The sequence below is a fragment of the Hemibagrus wyckioides genome, linkage group LG10 (genome assembly GCF_019097595.1).
Source record: "Hemibagrus wyckioides isolate EC202008001 linkage group LG10, SWU_Hwy_1.0, whole genome shotgun sequence".
NCBI classification, from domain to species: Eukaryota; Metazoa; Chordata; class Actinopteri; order Siluriformes; family Bagridae; genus Hemibagrus; species Hemibagrus wyckioides.
Genome location: NC_080719.1, coordinates 25,400,558 through 25,424,586, shown reverse-complemented (window position 1 = coordinate 25,424,586; position 24,029 = coordinate 25,400,558). Strand labels below are relative to the sequence as shown.

Genomic DNA, 24,029 nt, shown 5'->3' with positions numbered 1-24,029 from the left:
TCATCCTCGTCGGCCACTTGTGCGAGAAAATCTATATCCATTTTCCTTTTGTCTTTTATTGGTCTGCACTTTTCAAGTCATCAGAAAGAAATGGGGGAGTTGAACAGATAAATGGGTAGACTTTGGTTTAGCATACTTTGATACTAATTAAAGCTTTTTGAGACTAATTTACTCCTTCGTTACTCTTCCCTCGGCCAGCGGTACGTGGGGGGTTATCCAAGCCGAAAGAGACCGCACTGCCTCCAAATGGACGGTAGATGCAGGTCGGTATGCTCTTGATTTTTACAATCGTTTTTCCTCCCTGTGCCATGTTCTTTTAGCATCTACATTTTATTCATTTATTCTTCCAGACATTTGGTTCTGGTTAGAGAGTTTTTCCTCAGTACTTTTAGTAGCTTACTACGTCAACTTAAGGTGTCTCTTCAGTATCCTGCAGTATTTTACTTTATTTTATTTTTTATTTTTGGTCCTAATCTCTATCTGGCTCTGTGTGTATCTTTATTTCTGGCACTCAGTAATTTTTGTCACTGTAGGCCCTGGTGTGTGTTTATACAGATTGACACAAACAGCAAATGGCTACAAAATGAATTTGGACCTGGTGACCAGAGTCATTTTTGAAGCCAGTGCTGTGTGTGTGTGTGTGTGTGTGTGTGATATGAGCACATGATAAGACTGAAGCACTGTGTCCACCTTGAGGCCTGATTGACAGTGTAGTCTGCCTATACACATGTAAGTCCATACAAAAATCCTGGGGTTAGGGTTAACTAATCCTAACACAGACATATTTTCCAGATACAAAAGCTTGTTCCCAACACCATGACACCACCACCACCACAACCCTGAACTGCTGAAGGCAGGTGGAGTCCATGGGTTCATGCTTTCAGAACTAAATTCTGACCTTAAATCTGCTACTTATTTTATAATACTGAAATCACAGCACTGCTTTTCACACTGTGCTTCACCCTGGGTTATTGTCACTTTAATCCCCGCTTTTAACCCCAGGAACATTTCATACTGGAAATTCAGAAGCAGAGTGAACAGCACTTTTTACCTGGGGTTATGAAACCCTTCTCTGAAGCAGAGCTAGTGTTGCTTTTACAGTATTGATCCAGCATTGCCCTGTCAGACATGTACAGTGTAGAGCAACACACTATCATATTGTGTGAAAACCTGGACGTAGCAACACTTAACAAAATGGCTCTGTAGTTAGCATAAGGCGGCTGAACGCTGGACATCACGGAAGCGCATGCTATAGTGAAGAGGGGATACCTGAAGAAATTTGGATATCAACGGACGGCTGGTCTACTACGTGAAAAAACTTTAATGATCCAATCAAGGCTGTTGACATCACAAATATGCAAATAAGAAGGTTCGGCCCGGGTTTAGGAACATACAGTGTGAAATGTCAGATTATGAATAGTCAGGATTCATTGTTAACCTCAGGTGAAGTATGAGCAGTGTGAAACCAGATGACTCAGGATTCTGTTGACCTGGACTTTATTTGACTCAGGGTTAACTATTTTAAATGTGAAAAGCTCTGGTACGGTCATCTTTAATCCACTTGCCACAACAGATCACCTGTGTGACTGAACCAGTCATATATGTCCTGGACTGATCAGTGATATTAGGTTCTTTTTAGAACCGTTTCATTCTCAGTTCAAAAAATTACCAGTAAGATCTGTGCTAGATTTTAGATGTATGGATCCAGTGTTCTTAGTATTAGCTGTTATATTTAATATTATAGAGACCCATCCTCATCGTCATCCTCATCCTCAGCACATATAACGTTCATGGTCATGGTCATAGCTGGACAGTGCTGTTTTATTTATCGAGTGTCCGTCAGATTTCCCGCAGCCAGTTTTTGGCAGGATTCAGCTGATTTGTAAATTCTCTGTCACTTTGCATGTTAACAGAATCAGCAAATGAACAGTGATGTCCGGTGTGCGCAGCGTACAGAGCTTCTCATTAACACTGCAGGAGGAGAGATCAATTAGCAAAGGCTTGGGTGCTGAATTAATTGAATGATCTGAAGATGTACTCATTGATCTTTTTTTTTTATGGCTGGGTCGATTTGTTTTTGCTGAACCACGTAAAGTCTATAAAGCATGAAACATGTGGTGTTCATGTTTTCTCTTCCTGACACAGAAATCGCCACGTGAGCTGATTTACTGTCAGGCTAGTTTAAAGCCGCACGCAGGATAAGTGATATATAGAAGCACGAGTAGATGCATAAGCAGAGTGATGTGATTAAAAATGAAGCATTTGGCATTTAGTCAAATGTAGAAGGTCAGAACTCTTTTCAGTGGTGTTTGTTATTTTAGCTGTATTTCATCTGCAGCTCTTTACAGCTTAGTTGTTTGAGAGCGCATCAAAAAGGCCAAAGAGTGATGGAGTGAGAGTTAAATGTTAAATAGAAACCAAAATGAACATTTATGAAAGCTCTGAAGCAAAAGTTGTGAAAAAAGGTGCTTTCAGTGTTCAGTGATATCACGTCTGGTATGATATTATGATTTTGTTTCGACTTTTATTATCTCAGATTCTGGCATCGTATCTTATTATTTAGACTCAACGCCACATGTTTTTAATAAGACCAATGAATATTAATTACATCATATTTTGAAATAATGCATGACACAAAAATCAAAATATCAAGACATCAAGTCAGAATAATGACACGAGCACATCAACATTTTATTCCCAGCGTGCAATTCAGAAGACATATATTTTGAAAAGCCGGAACTTGACTCAGAAATCTGCTTTAATCCAGCGGTCATTTAAATAACACACACTGTAGATGTTTTTGCATTGCTATGTTAATGCATTTGCTTCTTTGGCATAAAGAAAAAATTATTATTATTTTTTTTAGTTTTAACCTTTGCTTGCTTTTTATATATTCTGGTTGTGTGGAAATGTGGCTCTCTTTAAGGCTTATAATAATAATAATAATAATAATAATAATAATAATAATAATAATAATAATAATAATAATAATAATAATGCATGGCAATATATATAGATTTATTTATTTATTTATTTTGTAAAAAGAAGTCTGAACTGGGACAACCCTCAACCCTCAAGACAGTTCCATATACAGTTCTCTGTCTATGACTCTGTATTGTAAATAACTGAGCGTAACTGGGTCACTGAGTGTAGACATCAGCGTTCTTGGTAGTGTCAGTACTGTAAATAAAGAGGAGGTGGATGATTTACTTACAAGATCAAACCCGAGGTGGAGAAAAACATGGAGTGTTTTCCAGTGAACGTATCGAGTGGCTGGAATTTTCCTTGTGCTGTGAAAACAGCTGCAAAGTGTAGAAGATCAGATGAAATATTTAGTCGTGAAATATTGATTAAAAACATAATTTTGTAGTTTGTTGCCCTATATGAAAGACATCTCAGGATACACACATGAGGGGAAGCAGGCAGTGTTTGAGATTGTTCTATGGTCAGAGACACTGGATAATTCTGCCTACAAGTAACCCGAGCTCTGAGGATGTCTATGATGGGACTCATAGGCACTGGGACTGAACTTCAACGCCCCCTCCTCTCTCTCTCTCTCTCTTTTCCACCCCTTTCATCCCTGCCGCTTGGTAATGCGGATCACTTTGAAATTGAAATGATGAGGAAATGTAATATGGTGGCAAATTAGACTGTTTGCTGTCCTGCTGATGCTAGAGTCATTTTGAATGCTCCTGCCTTCCTCCTCCACCCAGGCAGCCATGTTAGGAGCTCAGCACCGACTGGAGCTAAGCATCTTCATGAATCCAGGATGGTTTTAATCAGTAGAGCCTGGCTTTTACCTCGGATGAAGCAAGATTGAGGTCTTACGTTTGGGTCAGCGGTGTGTCCAAACATGTTTTGAAGGCAGGGTTTGAGTGTTACATAATGACATAACATCACTAACTTCTAACTGCCTCGCAATGTATAGAAATAATTATTCATAATTATTGGCACCCTTGCTATAGATAGATTATGAAAATAAACAGTTTATGAAAGATGTCTTAGCTCAGTCTCACACTGAATATATGTAAATATATATATATATATATATATATGTAAAATGATTGGAACGCTAGAAATTCTTATAAACAACTGTAATGGAACTGAAACATGTTTGCGTTTATATTTCACTGTTAAGTAAAATTTTAATGAAACTCTACAGCAGTAATTCATGACTTGTTTCACCGAGTTATAAATATGATGTGACACCGAATGGGAAGATTAAAGAATATACAAATGAAATGAGACATAAGTGGGTTGAGATTTATAAACTAGGCAATGGCTGTAACACAGCACTGTAATTAAGTTTAAAACGAGCAGAACTGTAATGATTTTGCTGAGGAAGAAAAAAAAAACATTTTGCGTACCGCCGAGGTCAAATTTGGACCAGAGCTGGTTTGAAAATAGCACTGATGATGGATTTTAAACGTAATCATCAAAGATTTCTGACCACAAATTTGGTGTGGACTGGAATGCAACAACCCAGTCTGGCATCACACTGGTTCTATGCCACAAAATTAGGGTTCCAGTGGCACAGAAATAGACCCTTCTGTACTCCATTCCTTGTCCATTCTGTCTGTTTTCTGTTCTTTCTTTATCACCTGTATGCTCCTTGCTTTGAGGCCGGTATCAGCACCTGCAGAGCTACGCTACAGTCCCTGTGAAGCTGCTCTGTCAGGATGAGAAGTGTGGGCGTAAAAATCCAGGGGGAAAGGAAATCACAAGATGACCGTCTCTGATACTGCTGTCACATACTAATATTAGCTTACATCGTTGGGTTAACACTTAAAAAAGTGCCTTGTTTAATCTGTATAGCTATCACAAGCCTCTGAAAGATGTTCTTCATCGCAGACACTTGAAGGCAGTCTTTTTATGAGATTACTATGCATGCTATGGTTACTGACTGTAAGATTATTAAGTCTTATTTGCCTGCCATGTTTTTTTGTCACAGTTAATGTCAGCGTAGCCACAAAAGCCATCCGTTATGGATCATGCTGATAGCTAACAGCGGGACAATGTGGCCTTTCACAATGACGTTTCACATAACAACCCATAATTTGCCTAGAAAAGACTATGATCATCAGTGGAAAGTCAAAGCTTTTTCTCAGAACAAAATTTGATACAGGGCTTTAAATAAAAAGTGGGTCGCATGTGAAAATGCGTTCTTCGGTATAGCGCACAGGAGAATTAGTAAAAAATATAATAGTCTGTCTTTCAGTGCAGCATAAAAAGCAGCCTTCACTTTGTGAGTCTCTCTCTCTCTCTCTCTCTCTACCTCTTTTTTTTAATTTGGTCTTTATAGGTCACTTAATTTGACTTAATGGCAATGACATCACTTAACAGCTGCATAACAGCACACGACCAAAAGGACATCAGATCCACTTTAAGTATGGACGAAATTCTGCCTCGTCCACTTCGACAGCATAACAATATTATTTTCAAACTGCTCCTGTCCATAGCGTTCTGAAAATATCTCCTCCCACACGGAAACACAATTAGAAAAACGCTCACATGATCACGCCAACCCGGTGAGAGTATGTCATAAACTGTTATGTCAAGAGCAATAATAAGAGCAGTGGTTTCTGTGAGCATCATATTTTGGTGCCTCCACATATGGCTTGAAAAAAAATAAAACAAAGCAAAACGTTATGAAATATGGAGAAAATTCAGACCACTGACTAACAACTAACAAGCTGGTTAGCAGCTAGAACATTCATAACACAAAGAAAACCACAAGGGTTATGTGCAGGTTAATACAGTGTGATCTCAAGCGTACGTTTTCTTTTGACTTCATGAAAACAATGACAGGTTTTTGAAAAACTTTGTTTTCAGGAACCATAAGTCCCATTTTCACATAGATCTTGTTGTTCTTTTGGCTGCTCCCTGCTCAGGGTCTCCCCAGCGGATCATTTGGTCCAATGTTTTACACCGGATGCAATCCGGGCTTGGGACCGGCTCTGAGAGTTACCTCTTCAGTGGCTGGGTTAGCGCCCTGCCCGGGAATTGAACCCAGGCCATGGCAATGAGAGTGAGGGAGCCTGTCACTGGACCACCAGGAGGCTAGCCTAAAATAGAAAACACTGTATTCAGAAATGTTTGTATACATTTGGCTTCAGTCCATGTAAAAAGCTTCGGCATTGCAGTTAGTCCAGTTTGAGAGACTTGAGGTTTGAAGTAAAAGGTTTGCTTAAGAGTACCGTCCAGTTCAGACAAATTAATGTCTAAAAAAATAACAAGAAAGGTAAAACTGTATAAAAGATGAGGCCTTGGATGATTCTTTCATGTCACCAGTGGACCGGTCTTTTTTTCCCAGAAAGCATGCTCATTATGAGCTTTGTAATCTCTCCATGTCGGTGGTTATGTGGTTATGGCTGACAGTTCTTAATGAAATTTCCCCCTCCTCCTCCTCCTCCTCACAAATCTTACCTGACTTTAAGCCCTGTCACACTCTCTCTCTAATGAGCAGAGCACAATCTGAAGCTGCCGTGACATTTTGGTCACTGCGTTTTTCCATTCCCTTCTCCACAGGGGCTCTCCAGGAAAATAACCTGATGCTGGTGGCTCCAGCTATTGATATTTCAAACAGCGGTTTTAGATCTTACTTTGTGGGGTCCGGGTACCCTTTCCTCCCCATCGCCACTGAATGTCAGCCGTTTGGGGCCGGATCAAATATTTATGAGGGGTTGATCCACAGGCCTCACTTCCCTTTTACGTCTCTAGAGCACAATGCTTTATGGATTGTTAGCAGAGAAGGAGCGATCTTTTGATGGCAGATTTTTATCAGATGGAGAAGGAGGGGAGGTGAAAAGATTGTCAACATGATTCTGTCATGTAAAACAATTGTGTATGAAGAACAGCTGATGCCTGCTTGACATGGCTGCCTTTTTTTTGACAATGCCTGCAGGAAATAACAATTAACTCCTCAAGGAGGATCCCTTTTCTTTATAAACACCTGATGCAATAGACGCTGTCAAAAATGAATGGTAGAAAAAGTGAAGAAGAAAAAACACTGCGTGGTAAATGCTGCATTTGTATTGGCAATATTCTTACTCTCTCTGATACCTATTTCTCTCTCTCTCTCTCTCTCTCTCTGTCTCACTCTCTCTCTGATACCCCCCACTCTCTCTATCTCTCTGATATCCCTCTCTCTCTCTGTCACTCTCTCTCTCTCTCTCTGTCTCTGTCTCTCTCTCTCTCTGATACCCCCCACTCTCTCTATCTCTCTGATATCCCTCTCTCTCTCTGTCACTCTCTCTCTCTCTCTCTCTCTCTCTCTCTCTCTCTCTGTCTCACTCTCTCTCTGATACCCCCCACTCTCTCTATCTCTCTGATATCCCTCTCTCTCTCTGTCACTCTCTCTCTCTCTCTCTCTGTCTCTGTCTCTCTCTCTCTCTCTGATACCTATTTATCTCTCTCTCTCTCTCTCTCTCTGTCTCTCTCTCTCTCTGATACCCCCCACTCTCTCTATCTTTCTGATATCCCTCTCTCTCTCTGTCACTCTCTCTCTCTCTCTCTGTCTCTGTCTCTCTCTCTCTCTCTCTGATACCCCCCACTCTCTCTATCTCTCTGATATCCCTCTCTCTCTCTGTCACTCTCTCTCTCTCTCTGTCTCTGTCTCTGTCTCTCTCTCTGATACCCCCCACTCTCTCTATCTCTCTGATATCCCTCTCTCTCTCTGTCACTCTCTCTCTCTCTCTCTCTCTCTCTCTCTGATACCCCCCCCTCTGATATCCCTCTCTCTCTCTTTGTCTCTCTCTGTCTCTCTCTCTCTGTCTCTCTCTCTCTCTCTCTCTCTCTCTCACTGATACCCCCACCCTCTGATTCCCCTTTCTCTCAATCTCTCTTTCTAATACCCCCCCTCTCTGGGCTGCTGTGTTCATCTCCCTCACAGCATCATATACACAGCATCTCAGCTCCACCTTGCTCATGTGCTTGCCTAGGGCTCATTTTTGCAGTGTGTTGAGGTTTGAGATTAAGCCCAGGCAGGAAACGGAGAACATGCCATCCGTATGTTCATGCACTCATTTAGACGTGTGGCTCGAGGGAGGCTGTGTCCTCTTTCTGCTTCTTCTCTGTGTTTTTGCAAGAGAGTGGACGGCTGTTAACTTCACGGCTGTCCACGTGAATAGATGATTATTTAGGATGCGTCTGAGCAATTTCGTATGCGTCTGTCTGAGCTCGAATTCCACTCAGAAACTGAAGACACACTGCACTGTAATTTGGGTTGCAGACGCCATATTTTGTAGTTGTAACACCACAAACGTGACCAATGAACAACAAGAGAAAATCATAGCATCATGGTAATATGAATTAGCATTTTCTTGCTGAGGGGGTCAGGGTGGCTTAGTGATTAACATGTTCACCTCGCACCTCCGGGGTTGGAGGTCTGATTCCTGCATCCACCCTGTGTACATGGAGCTTACTTCATCTCCACGTGCCTCAGGGTTTCCTCCAGCCGCACAGACTGTGTTCTGACCAATGAATGAGTTATAAAAGTATGTTTTTAGCCCTACATGCACATCAACCAGTTTTTTTTTTAACTATTTGGTTGGTGTAATGATGTGCACTGTGGAGACCAAACAGAAAACAAACCAAACGTACCAATTTTGCTCTGATACGGTCTGTGCAAACAGACTAATAGGTGTAAAAGTGTCCTTAAATTTGCAACAGTGAAGAACAGTCCGCTTTCCTAATGCCTTACCTGAGCTTGTGTTTCCACTGCTCGTTAAGGAGCTGTGGTGTTTTCATGGTCAGCTCTTCACTGGATGCCACTGATGAGTCATGGCCTTCTCAAGAAAGCTTCCTCTTGCTCTGTGCACTCATTAGACTCCGTCTAAGCTGCAGCAGGAACATAATGGCATCGCCTGTGTTCAGTGTTGTGCGCTTGAAGAAATATTGACTCTCGTCCAGGTGTTACCTGCTGTTTAGAAGATGGACTGCTCCTTTGTGGAATAGATTAGCTCATGGATTTTAACGTGCTGGGAGGGAAACACATATATTGTGCCTCAGCTAAGGCCGAGTACCTGATTGGTGTTTATTGAACGCTATGTTTAGGCTGATTAAGCCCACAAAGAGCCCACGAACAGTTCCTTCTCATGCTTCATATATTGCTCTCCACAACATGTTTAATCATTTTTTTATACATCAGGGTTGCAGTGGATGCACCTAAGGGCAAATTAACATAGCCAATCCAGCTATTAAACGTTTTTGGGAGGAAACCCAAGAATCCTGAGACACTGAGACAGTAACCAGAGCTTAGCATCAATCTCCAAACCCTGGAGATGTGAGGAGGAAACACTACCCACTCTCCTAAACATCATTGTTTGCAAAATGTTTCACTGAAATACTAATTTGCATTAAATTCCATTACTCCGTTATGGTCTGAAGATGTTAGTCATTACCTCAAATTTGTGGCTACTCCTGCTCACCATTTCACTCTGTGATTTGCTCTGCTGATGTTCAGCGTGCTGGAACTTGAGCTCTCTGATGAATGGCCAGGGATGTCAATAGGCTCTATCTGAAATCGATCTGCCTCGAAACATTAATTGCTCCATCTGGCTTCGGCGGCAGGTTTCGTGTGAGTGCGGCGCAGCGGACTTCACCTGCATGCTGCATTAGAGATGCGTCAGGCATGAAGTAGCCATTTATCAGCCAGAGGTGAATTCCGATCAATGGCGGCACAAGGAGGAATATTCGAGTGCCGCTGAGGAGCACAAATGATAAATCAATCTGCTGCTCTGTGACATGACAAAGAGATGAGGTGTGTAGTTCTGTCTTTCTGTGGCTTTAAAATAAAGTCTGTGGTTCTTCAGGAGAAAGCGAAAGTCAGTGAACCCAATCTCTGAGGTCAGGGGGGACTGAGCCTAGGGGGGGTTAATGATGTGGCGTTAAGAGAAAGTGGACAGGTGGCTAGGTAGTGTCCCTCTCCTCTGGGATTAATGCCCTTCACTTTCCTCCACCCCTAGGCCACTTGGACAGGGTGATGGAGGGCTCTTCTCTAGTGACCGCCACCTAGACTCATCCATCTGATCTATTTGAAATGAGGCACTTGTCTCTGACTCTGTAATACACTGGGCATGATGCAGTAAGCTGTTTATACTGTGGGACAGTAGAACAGTGTGAGTAGTAACCGGGAGCCAAGGATTAATCCACAGGGCTTTGTTTCATTGCTGGTAATATACTACATTAATTGGGATAGAGATAACTCAGTTTAATAATACTCCCATATAGAGTTTCATGCAAAAGTTTGCACATCCTTAACAACCTTAAATCTATCTGTGGGTCAGTAAATGCTTCAGTGTACGACCCAGTCCCATTTTTTAGTTGCCTGGAAACCTACAAGAGGTGATAGCTAATGTAAGGTAATAACATACGACAACCTACTTATATTAATACAGACTATGTATCTGAATCAGTGCATGCTCATTATCCTTCTTCAAGAAAGATTAAAATGGAGTGTGTTTGCATCTTAATCAAAAGTCATCAGTATTGTGTTCTGCTCTTGCATTGCTTGTAAAAGATATTATTAGAGTCTGACTAGCATCGTTATGACCCCCTGCAATGCACTCGTGTCCAATCCATGGTGAATTCTGCTCCCTTGCATCCAATATTCCCAGAATTGATTGTGAAATCACAATGACCAGGATGAAAAGCAGCTGAATGAATAAATGAATGAAATTATCTGTTTATTCAGGCAATGGATCTACCACTGTTTGACTACTGAGCTGACCCCAAAATCATGCCAGTAGCTGGACTGGGGACTCTAGTCCACTGCATTGAAAAGAACTGATCTCCCCTGCAGGATATATTCAAACCTTGTGCTCAGTTATTTCAGGACTGTCTCTTAACACCTAGCACAATAATGTAACTACTGAAAATCTCATGCTGAATTCATGCACTTCATACATTAATGGTATTTTTCTTGTCAAACAGAGCTATATTTTTCTCATTTCATGTACTTAACTGCATATTCAAGGTATAAATCTTGGCAGGCAGCATATTAGCTACACCAGCTCATTTCAGACAGTGGGAATCTCACACAATGCAGTCTGAAACATTTTCACACACTATTGTGAGTTCCAGCTGGTAAAAGCGTCAGAAGGTCAGAATAGTTTGACACAAAGACTTCAGCTAATTGTGTAACAGCTCTTTATATCACTTCTGTGCATTAGTGTACAAGCATACAAAGTGTTCAACTTTGAAGTGGATAGTCCACAAGCAAAAGAAGATGAGGCAGAGTTTCACTGCCTTTACATCAGAATAAAGACTACAGTGTGTATGTGCATCAGAAGCAAGTAACTAATAATGGCAAAACACTGACTTGTGTGAAAAATCCCCAAACTGCCAGGGTTGCACTTCAGACAAGCAGATCTTCTTCTTCTTTGGGCTTTTCCCTTCAGGGGTCTCCACAGTGAATCATCTCTCTCCATCTATCCCTATCTTCTGCATCCTCAACACTTACACCCACTAGCTTCATATCCTCATTTATTACATCCATATTCCTCCTCTTTGGCCTTCCTCTTTGCCTCCTGCCTGGCAGCTCCATGTCCAACATTCTCCTACCAATATACTCACTCTCCCTCCTCTGGACATGTCCAAACCATCTTAATCTGTCCTCCCTAACTTTGTCCCCCAAATGTCCAACATGAGTCGTCCCTCTGATGTCCTCGTTCCTAATCCTGTCCAACCGTGACACTCCCAAAGAGAACCTCAACATCTTCAGCTCTGCTACCTCCAGCTCTGACTCCTGTCTCTTCCTCAGTGACACTGTCTCTAAACCATACAGCCGGTCTCACCACTGTCCTGTACACCCTCCCCTTGATTCTCGCTGATATTTTCAGACAATCAGATAAAACCATGTATTCATCCTGCCCTGCCCCAGTGCAGCTGGCTGGTGGTGGTTGTGTAATGGTGTGGGGCAAGTTTGACCACCTAAATTCCAATTGGTCATATTAGCATACCTGTCCACATCATGCCTATAAGTTATTGCTGAATAAAATGCCTGCTTATTGGCCACAAAGAAACTTTGGCCTGAACATTTTTAAGATATTTGTTCATACTCATACATGATTGGCTCCTTTTGCATTATAGTCTTCTCAAACTCGCCCGATGCCGATCACACCTAAATGATAAGATAGCTATTGCTGGTTTCAGCCTTCCACCTTTGTTTTATCCTCCCCTTCAAATCAACTGGCATGGACACCGGCCTTGGCATGATTTTTGAACCCAAGATAATGAAGCCAGCTCTCAAACCAATTAGGTATAGATAAAAATCTCCTTTTGTTATATGCTACAGAGTAACAGAGGTTAGCAAGCAGGAATATTGAGGTCATTTTCATTACAATTGATGGTATTGTCTTGGCTTCTTTATTCTACTCCTGTCTGTGTTATCAGAGTGATCTTGGAAAGAATTTGCTGTTTATTTAAATTGGCTACATTCCAGCTGCTGTTCTTTGCTATGTTAGAGTAAAATTCAAAATACATTTATAGAGTAAATGATTAAAAAAAATGCTTGTTCTGTTTAATTCCATTGCAATGAGCCTAGCTAGTGTAGTAGCCACCTCTGTTACGGTCCTGAAGACGTGTCATGTGGGAAACTTAGATGTAGACTACGATAGAAGATAGGTAGCTCCAGGATCCTAGTTTCATCCTGAGCTCAGGTTGCTATCACTATGCTCTGCTTTCATCCCAACACCCAACACCATTCCAGTAGGTGAAGTGGATGCTCCAAATTACCCCTGGTTATGAGTGTGTGAGGCATCACATCTGGCTCAATCCCAGTGTCCCAGAAATGGGACACTGGTCTTGTTCTAACTTTGTAATGTTAGAACAGTTTAATATCTGAAGAAAGCTTGAGAAACCATTGGAATGTGTGCAGGAAGTCTTACTCCTCTTCACCACAGGAGACATGGAGACAAACATCAAAATCAATACTTCAACAAGTGACAGTGGAATTGAGATTTCCTCAAATTTTATTGTTTATTGTTCAACATACTAAATGGAAGGGGAAACAGTGTAACCTTGTAAATGTAAAATATTATGAGGAAAACTAAAGCTTTAAAGGAACAAGCAGATGGGTTTGGTGAGAGTATAGAGAAAATCCTAGAAGGAGAACCGAGCGTGGACAGTGCACACCCACAAGACCCGGAGCAGTCACTGTATTAAAGCAACCAGATTTCTAAAACGAAAGCCGGATACTTTTTTGTTTGTTTGTTTGTTTTGTAAGCCAATTATAAAATATCATATAGTTTGCATTACGATAAAGTATAAGTACGATCTAGAACCCACAAATGAATATGTATAAACCATAAGAGTTCAGTAAAGTGCATTTAATCATCTTCCCAGTCAAAACATTTCTACATTCCTGAAACACTGATACGTGTGTAGGTGAGTTCAGGGGTCCTGGAGACTACATCACAACATAATAGCATATTAAGATGATTATGAGACAATTATATAATACTTACATCAACATTGTCTGAATATTTCTTGTGCAAAATTAGATGAATATAAAACATGAGAAAGTCCGTAAATAAACTGATACATTAAAACAGCTGAAATGGGTTAGTCTATTCTACTGACATTTTCTTATTAGGAGATGATTAACATTATCTGACCATTTCATGGTTGTAATAGTTAATGTAGCTTGTTGCACAGCCTTTAGCTAGCTTCAACAACTTTAGCTCAATTCATCTAGTTCATAACCTTATTCAGCAGTTAAAGTAAGCATGTAAGAAGGTGGTCATTATTATTTATTTATCTATTTCTCTTTTCATATTCAATCAGTCGAGGGAAATCAGTGAGATAATGACAAAACTGCTATAACTAGCCGCCTCCCCTGTTAGCCAAGGTGGTACTGGCATGATAACTGTGCAGCAACCTGAAACGATGATTCTCACTCTTTCTTTTCCATGACAAGTGTTCACATTTCAGGTGGTTTTGAATGAACAGCAAAAAGTTCCACTGATGACACGGTATGCTCAGAAGTTTTCAATGCAGTTTATTTGTTACTATTATAAGTTTTAAGTTACTATTTTATCCCTAATTAGAAGCCTGTGGTGAGGAAAAACTCCCTGAGATGATCTGAGAAAGAAACCTTGAGAGGAACCAGGCTCAGAACCTCATCCTCATTTGGGTGACACGGGACACTATATAATGTAAATGTAAATAATGTCCTTTCTGCAACAGCAACCAAGAGCTCCTGAGGAACTAGAGAAGTGACCAACAGCAAGTGACACATACAAGCATGAACGTACCTCTGGGTTAATCTTTAGTATTGTTCAGTATAACCCAACCACCAAGTCTTTCCTTATTTGAAAGGGTTTCTAAAAAGTACTTCATTGCAGGATGAAGACATGCAGAATTACTAACTAGCTTGTTTTAGCCATGTAGAGGTGTATTATTGAAGTGTAATCCAATTCGCTTTACGACTGTATGGTGGATTGCTGGACGACTTTATGACTCAGTGTTATTTTGTCACAGTATGTCCTTTAACATAACCTGAAGTCATATTTTTACGTTCATAACTTTCTGTTTCAGGGCAATGTCTTTCCCAGGGCTGTAGGAGAGACCAAACTTATGTCATGAACATTGATTTTCTCCTTCTTCATAACACCTGCTGTTTCTCCACAGTCTGAATTCATCTACTAAAAAAAAAAATCAGAAAGACTAAGTTTCATCAAAAGAAATGGACGTGGACAGTGCACGGCACTGCCCTCTCGCCCTCCTGTTTATTGGAGCGCATGGATCCACAGCAGTGGCTCAGTGTGATGAAGTGGACACATGATCATTTCCTTGAGCTTTCATTCTTTAAACATGACCAGTTGCTTGCATGTGCTCAGCATGTGCATGATCTTTTTGTTTTTCTTTAAATATCACTTGCTTTTCTATCTGTCCGAGTGTGTGTGTATGTCTGTGTGTGTGTGTGTGTGTGTGTGTGTATAAGCATGTCTATGTATGAGTGAGTGCTGTCATGATGTCCGTGGTGTAAATCATGAGTGTGTGTGAGTGATGAATGTTGGTGTGCAGAGCCTCTGACAGCCATCTGTGTGAGTACGTAGCAGAAAAGTGAACGCTGAGTCCATGCTCAGTTATAACTCTCTCCATATGTTTGGAGACATTTCCTGAATTTGCTGCTTTCATTTCTTCTTCTTCTTTTTTTTTTTACCTGTTTATGCCTTTTCGATGAAATTGAAGCCTTCGGTTAAATCTTTTAGGCTTCACTTGTTTTCAGATAGTAAAATTAACTATATTAAATAACAAAAGAAGATCATCTGTGAGGTTTATTCAGCGCTGAATATTCAAGAGGGAAACATTTTTTCACTCAGCTTTTACTTTTCTGAAATAATAAATCACAGGAGTATATAATATTTGCTCCCCCATTACTACCTCATACTGAAAGGGAATTATTTTCATGCTTCAGATAAAAAATAATGTTTGTTTATTTTCCACTGATGGTATTTTTTTGTACCTAAAAAAACTCAGAGTTTTAAACTAAATGACTAATAATTAATCCATAAAGGAAAATGTTTTTGAATTTTTTTTAACACTGGATTCTCTGATCCAGTAGTTTGCTTTTCTTTTTTATTTGTTTTATTGACTGTTTGACTCTTGTCTACAGAAATGTTTGAACATTTGATTGCTTAGATCGTCAATACAACTTTTTTTCTTGCTCTGTAATGTAATGAAGGATATCGATGCAAGCTGGTTGTATCTCTGAGACGCCTTTTTAAGGCTTGTGTTGTTCTTGTATTCTCTGTTTCCTCCATCTTCTCCGTTTTTGATCCTAGGTCCTCTTACAAAGAAACAGAATGATGATTTAGGTGATAATGACGGTGCAGAGGATGAAGGTATTTTTTTGACGCCAAACTGATATGCATGACAAGGAAACCCTCCAATTTTTTTCTTCTTTTTAAATTTCTTGTCCTTTTTCGCGAGTGGAGATGTTTTTTGTTTTTTTTTTACTTCCTAGTGTTTTTGCTGGATGTGTTTTGTCTTTTTTGCTTGATGTTCTACGAGTATGTCACATGTCTCTCGTCATTCCAGACATGTAATTGTTAACCTTCCATAGGTTTTGGCTTGAATTTTCTTTCTTTTTTTATTTTTTTAATTTTCTTTTCATTTTTTCATGTTGCATCCCACTGAAAAAAAAAAGAAAAAATGAAAACTAATAACCATAATACAAAATCTTGACACCTTTTTTTGCATGATTTTTTTAACCTTTTTGTGTTTTGAGATCCAATCAAATGTTAGACAACACAGCATCAATGGGGTTGCTGAAAATTCTTTACATTTCCTACGCAACATGTTCCTGGATTTTATAATAATACTAAATGGATAGACATTTACAACATTAACAGCTAAGATCTTTTGCCCATTTTAAATCACTTTTCTTAGGGTATATGCACAAAATGAACACTTTTGGTCCAAGCTGCTCTATCAAAAAAATATATGTATATCAATTGATGGGGTCACATGATACCCCCAAAGTCAATTTTTTATTTATTACTGAACATCGCCCTTTTTCATTGTTCACAGTGACATCAGTAGAGAAATCAGAATGTGTTTTCCTTTACATTGTAACAGCTGAACAGTCCTCACCTCACCATCTTACTTTCTCTGAGACATAAACACAGCTTGTCATGATAACGAGAAACCAGAAAGCTTTAAACTGTCCTGAAAACTGTTCCGTGTCGGAAAATGTACTGAATTTTACAAAGCTCTGTCTGACAAGATGCTCATAAAGATGATATATAAACATCTCTTTACAGAAAGCTGCTCTATGTCAGATATTATACACTTTTCTTACTTTTACTTACTTAAATAACAACTGACGTTTAGTCTTAGATCTCTCTCTCTCTCTGTCTGTCTGTCTCTCTCTCTCTCTCTCTCTCTCTCTATATATATATATATATATATATATATATATACAACAGTTGGATCAGATCAGGCGGGCCAGCCTTCTAATTGCTCCCCACCTACATTAATGAGCCTCGGCCACCCATGACCCTGTCGCCAGTTCACCGCTGTTCCTTCCTTGGACCACTTTTGATAGATACTGACCACTGCATATATATATATACACTATATTGCCAAAAGTATTCTCTCACCCATCCAAATAATCAGAATCAGGTGTTCCAATCACTTCCATGGCCACAGGTGTATAAAATCAAGCACCTAGGCATGCAGACTGTTTTTACAAACATTTGTGAAAGAATGGGTCGCTCTCAGGAGCTCAGTGAATTCCAGCGTGGAACTGTGATAGGATGCCACCTGTGCAACAAATCCAGTCGTGAAATTTCCTCGCTCCTAAATATTCCACAGTCAACTGTCAGCTGTATTATAAGAACGTGGAAGTGTTTGGGAACGACAGCAACTCAGCCACGAAGTGGTAGGCCACGTAAACTGATGGAGCGGGGTCAGCGGATGCTGAGGCGCATAGTGCGAAGAGGTCGCCAACTTTCTGCAGAGTCAATCGCTACAGACCTCCAAACTTCATGTGACCTTCAGATTAGCTCAAGAACAGTGCGCAGAGAGCTTCATGGAATGGGTTTCCATGGCCGAGCAGCTGCATCCAAGCCATACATCACCAAGTGCAATGCAAAGCGTCGGATGCAGTGGTGTAAAGCACGCCGCCACTGGACTCTAGAGCAGTGGAGACACGTTCTCTGGAGTGACGAATCGCGCTTCTCCATCTGGCAATCTGATGGACGAGTCTGGGTTTGGCGGTTGCCAGGAGAACGGTACTTGTCTGACTGCATTGTGCCAAGTGTTAAGTTTGGTGGAGGGGGGATTATGGTGTGGGGTTGTTTTTCAGGAGCTGGGCTTGGCCCCTTAGTTCCAGTGAAAGGAACTCTGAATGCTTCAGCATACCAAGACATTTTGGACAATTCCATGCTCCCAACTTTGTGGGAACAGTTTGGAGCTGGCCCCTTCCTCTTCCAACATGACTGTGCACCAGTGACCAAAGCAAGGTCCATAAAGACATGGATGACAGAGTCTGGTATGGAGGAACTTGACTGTCCTGCACAGAGTCCTGACCTCAACCCGATAGAACACCTTTGGGATGAATTAGAGCGGAGACTGAGAGCCAGGCCTTCTCGTCCAACATCAGTGTGTGACCTCACAAATGCGCTTCTGGAAGAATGGTCAAAAATTCCCATAAACACACTCCTAAACCTTGTGGACAGCCTTCCCAGAAGAGTTGAAGCTGTTATAGCTGCAAAGGGTGGACCGACGTCATATTGAACCCTATGGATTAGGAATGGGATGTCACTTAAGTTCATATGCGAGTCAAGGCAGGTGAGCGAATACTTTTGGCAATATAGTATATAGTGTATATATATATATATATATATATATATATATATATATATATATATATATATATATATATATATATATATAGTGATAGAGAAAGAGAGAGAGATCCTTGTTAATGTTGGATGTTGGACCACAAAGTTAACCAAGGCCATATTTTGTATAATCAAGTGAAATAAGCACCAATTAGCACCAGCTAAAACCAGGAAAGAGCCGTCTTTGATCCACACATCATAAGATTAGAGTGGCACAAATATACAGTGAGAATCCCGCCAAGCATCTACTATTAACTCCATCAAAAATTCAGAGCTCACAAAATAATCCTCTTAAGTCTGCGAGACAATATGCTGAGCCAAATGCAGTCCTGGAATTTAGAGGAATACGTCTGCAATATGTTTCCTGGGCCTGGGGTGGAAAACAGCAAAGGCTGCCCTCAGGATGACCCACACTTCAGTTCCTCAGAAACATTCCCAGCTTCCTCTTTGCAGTGGACTGGCTTTCCATGTTCTGTTGAGGCAGAATGGTAGCTCAAACATAATCTGCTGGACTTGAATGGACTTGTGTGTGTGTGTGTGGATAATATCGATTTACTTCATCATACATTGCTCTCTGGATCATTTCCTCCTGCTGGACTTTTCAAACCCAGCATCCTGAAGATGCTAACATTCGGAGAAAATGCGGACGGCCCGGATATCTCACTTAAAGGAATTATGCTGGAGCAAAAACAAGCTTTTAATCATCCCAATTAATGCATCGCTTAAAAAAATAAATCTGAATGAAATGAAATTGTGAATGAATTAAAAGAAGACAGAGTAGTGAAAAAGACAAATACACCTATAACTATGTTCTATCTAGCTTTAGATATAAGGCTTTGGAATTATATTCCACAGTGATTATAGACATTCCATTTATAGACATTTTCTTCTACAAAAATATCCATGTTCTCCATGCTGCAGAACCAAAAGTCCAGTGCTTAGAACAGGTGGACCTGCCTCTTCTACCTGGGCTTTGAACATCCAGGTATCTCTAACCGTTATCTAATTTTGGTTCTGCTGCAAATCTTAGAATATAAGCAAATATGTAGTGTGATTGTGACAAAACAAAAGATCTTTTAGGAGACTATTAGGAAATTTAGTGAAAAAAAAAAATTGAATCGAGACTGAAATGCACATTTATGGAGATATCTTAGTGCTTAGTGCTTAATACGTTTGCCTCAAGCCTCTCGAGTTGCTGCCTCTGTGCACATGAGTTTACATGTTCTTCCCATGTTTCAGATGTTTCCTCTGGGAACATGCGCTGTAAATTGATTGGCATCTCTAAATTGTCCATAATGTGTGAATGGGTGTGAATTTTATGACTTTAATTTTTGATTCATAAAGAAGTAAAAGGGTGCTAAAGTTTACATTAGAAAACAAAAATTCAAAGAAACATTTGTGTTTAATTTTGTTATTGTAATTACTGATGTGAATCTAGACTGACAAAAAGAACACAGACTTTTCTGGATGTTGCTTTCATTTGTTTTTAGTTTCAAATTGAAAATTGGGGGGAAAAATATTTTTGTTTTTTACAAGCTGAACCTGGAAATGAATTCATTTTCTTTTCATAAAAACGATTCTTAGAAAGTGTCATCCTCCTTTAACCTCACCCCACTGCTATTAAAGCACATAATGATCTGTATTAGCAGAACAGGTTTGTTTTTCTTACAAAATGAAAAACAAATGAATGCAACACCTGTTTTTTTGTTTGTTTTCTCTCTCTCTCTCTCTCTCTCTTTAAATCGTATTTCCACCCTGTATCTTTTTTCACAAAGTACATTATGGACAGTAAGCACATTTAAATGACCAGTACAGTTTTTCCCCTCTCTTCTTTTCTTTTTTTTTCTTTTCTAAATGCATCACTATCTGTCATTATTTTCAGTCCAGCTCCCGTGTCCTTGCCGCGCTAGTTTATATACTTTTCTTGATTCATCTGCTTTTGAGTGATTCATTGAATTCATCAAAGTGAGTAGGAGATGTGAGGACACAAATAATGGACAAAAAAAAGCTGCACAGTTTTGCCAAGGTCCCTGTAACTGTTATATATAAACTCGCTTAGTCATAAAGTCTGTGTGCTTTCTGAATTCGTATGCATGACGTTATTTGTTTTATAAAGTGCTGTGTCCTTTTTGTCACTGGAATTGTAAAAATCAAAAGATTCTGAAAGATATCATAACAATCGAGCGCCTTAAATACAACCCTCCATACAAAAGAGAAATAAGACGTCTCCGAATGAAGAAACGGTAATTGTGAATTGGGAATAACTCAGAGCCCCTTGTCTGTAGGCCTAGAGAAAATATTTTTTGGGGAAAATAATTGCTTTTTTCATTTGTTCTCCACTTTGTTATGGGACCTCCCAGAGAGGTATCCCTGAACTCCCAACTTCTATCAATTATCAGAGATTTATGTGGATACATTGCACCCGTGGTGTAATAGCTGTCTTCTCCTTACAAGATGAAAGCTATTGCAAACATCGTTCTCATTTTGAAATTGCTTCCCTCGTGGACTGAAAGCGTTCGCCTGAAACAGATCACAGGCCCAAGCACCAAGCGATGCATTAATAATTTTAAAAAAGGAGTGAAATGGAGTACAATAAGCCGAAATGGTACACATACACATACACAGTCGTTCAAAACAACAAACTATTTTCAATGTTATTTGATATTCAGGAATGTGTCTCAGGATATCAGCGGTCAAGCCACTGGCAGAAATCAATCCAGAAATTAAAAATAGCTATTTAAATTTACAGTAGTGATAAGAGAAAATGGGCAAAAGACCAAAAAAAAACCCACCCTCAATTTGATTTTTCAATAACAATAACACGAAACATGAATGACACATGTTGCTTAGGAAATGAAGGATCTAATATCTAAAGCTGAATATATCGTAGCCCATTAAATAGTGGCAAATTGGACCTAAAGGAAAAGGCAGCCTCAATTCTGATTGCATCTTTAGCTGACAGTTGGAATTTGACATTTAATTATTTCCTCCTTCACTCTCCTTCCAGACATCCGCGAGAGTGGAAGTCCCAAGCCAGTGATGGTTTTCATCCATGGCGGATCTTATATGGAAGGCACAGGAAATATGTTTGATGGCAGCATCTTGGCCAGTTATGGCAACGTCATTGTCATAACCCTGAACTACCGGCTTGGTGTGCTAGGTAAGTTGTTTTTTTTAAGTAAATAAACTCACCATCTTTGCCAAGCATCGGATGAACACCGCCAAGGATGTTTCGGATTACAGTGTCTAGGCGAGATCCTTCATTAATTCATCCTTAATTCTGCCATTTCTAGCATGTCATATTTCCATGTGAGAGATCGAATTCAGCCTCCACTCTTTAGCGTAAAATTATAGTGCCACTACCAGCTTCTATTATTTCAACAGCACACACGAACAGCAGCAATTCCAAGCGATAGTTATAATGAACAGTGCTTCATGAGTACTACAGAACTTCAGGCAATGCCTTATGCACGTGAGCTATACCTGGATAGTTCGTTCATCAACAATGGATGGAAAACAGAGCGGCCTCAAGCAGATAGTTATCATTTATTAACTTGGGTTTGCTCCCAGAAAATGTTGTTCTAGAAAGGTTGTTGTGTAAAGATTCCTCATCACTGAGAATGAGTTGAGTGCACAGGTAAGTGGTGAAATGATGAAACTCAATATTCTGTTGCTCTATTTCTGCTTTATCGTGGCACTAGAAAGAAACAGAATCTGACTCAAAGTCCCACTTTGATTAAATGTAGGAAAGAAAATTGTATATGTGTTAATGTATATGTTTGGCAGCCTGGGGCCATCTTTTCACTATTGTTCATTGTGACATAAACTAAATTATTCATAATTATTCACCTAATTTACTTAGAGAAAAATAACATTACTATCAAATTTAAGAGTCTCAGCATCATCCATCTGAGTCTCTCTCAGGATAAATCTCTCACAATATCTTCTTCATGCCAGAAGATAAATGATCTCAAGTTCATTCAAGATGTTCTGTTAGCTAAATTTCCCCATATCAATGTCTTTTATCAGGAAATGGAAATTAAAAAAAAGAAATGTTTACAAATAACTTTAACCAAAATGACACCAAAGTATATAACTGGCAAGAAAATAATGTTCTGGATGTTTTCCAGAACTCACTCACAGAACAACTCCTGATGGTACTTTCCCAGACTGCTCCACATATGTGAATGTGAAGTACTTTATTAAGGTTTTTCAATAACAGTAACCTTGTGTTCTGTCTTAGTGAGGAGTCAGAACACTTAATGCACTGTACCACATGATTCTGTCTGTAGAGCATCGGTTCCTGTATTGTTGTTCAGTAAATCATACCTTCCATTCCATTCTGTACAATTTGTTCTCTTGGTTTTTTTTTGGCATTAGTTCTGCTTGGATTGATTCCTTTTTTCAATGAAATTGATTATCTGTATGCTTTTAGTCACATATCTTCCGGACACAATCTTTAAATCAAAGTGTTTTGGTTGAGAGGCTGGACACAGCAGTGTTCACCCCAGGAGAACAATTAAGCTGCCAAACAAAATGAACATATGATGTTCCTCACCACAGACACTGAACTCCATCAGCCATGCAGATCTCCCTTTCACAGACATTCACGGATCAGCTCGGACCTGTTTTAGTAAAATGCAATGCAGTATTCGCGAAGCTGCTTCATAGTAAGGTGAAAGACACACACATGCTGGAACATCTGCTCTGGTGGTAATCATCTATCTCCATGCTAAAACTAGAGCCCTTCATAACACCTGATGGTGGTGGAGAGGGAACAATGGCTTTTTTGTGCCAAGATGACAAATGCGGTTATTGCCATGGTGCTAACTCTGTGTAAACAGTGGCCGTTTGACTGCTTACATTCAGCAAAGGACCATGTGTCCCGTCAGTGTGTCAGCGTGAGTCGTACAATGCAAATGTAGCCAGCGTGGGTTTAATTGTGTCTACAGTATGCTTGCTTGCAGGCGTGTTATCCCCTTTTGTTTACCAGCTTTTCAAATCTTCACCAGTGGCTTTTGTTCTCTCTGAAGTAATTGGTTTCGGTGTTTTCATTTTTTGAAATGCCCTACGTTGTAATTTATTTTTATGCTTATTAATTTCTTCTACATCAAAACAAATACACCAGATACTTAGTTTCATTAGTCTTTCTCCTGTTTGCTGTTTCACTTTCGCACCCGATACACTTCCTGGCTTATTAAGATCGGGCTTGCTCTCGGGTCTTTAAAGAGTCATGTTAAACGTCTGGCTGCAAGTTTATTAGAAAAAAATCATGCTAAATATCTGTAGCACATGGTGCGCGGCAGTTGGGATAATTCATGAAAGTCAAAAACTAGACATGAGTGAAAAAAAAACAAACAAACAGGGTAGAAGAATGTATGGTAAGACTTCGCAACAAGACATGGAAACAATTTGCTAGAACTGGGCAGACGAATGAAGAACTGAACATGGAAAAGGTCGACACGTCGAGTCATGGGCTACAAGCCCGTGGATAAGGCAGAGGTGGAAACCGGACTGAAACCAAAACAAAAACACATGACATGAGCACCAAGCGATAACACAGTCAGTGCTGGTTGCACTGGGAAACATGTTCCGTGCTAAGAAGCCGAATTCACAACACTGCGATATTCAGAAATCGTTCTTTTTTGTGAGTTACTTCATTCGTGTGTTTACTAA

General features: G+C 39.9%; 1 protein-coding gene across 8 annotated transcripts in view; it reads left to right on the top strand.

Moving 5' to 3' along the window:
- The window catches only part of nlgn1 (neuroligin 1), a 248,512-nt gene that overhangs the window by 106,097 nt on the left and 118,386 nt on the right, over window positions 1–24,029 (top strand). For 7 of the 8 annotated variants that reach the window (XM_058401015.1, XM_058401017.1, XM_058401011.1 and 4 more), the window contains 2 exons: window positions 15,789–15,848; window positions 21,361–21,513. In XM_058401015.1, the coding sequence (XP_058256998.1) occupies window positions 15,789–15,848; window positions 21,361–21,513 (213 nt within the window). The remainder of the gene's footprint in view (window positions 1–15,788; window positions 15,849–21,360; window positions 21,514–24,029) is intronic. The other variant, XM_058401019.1, reaches the window with a different exon arrangement.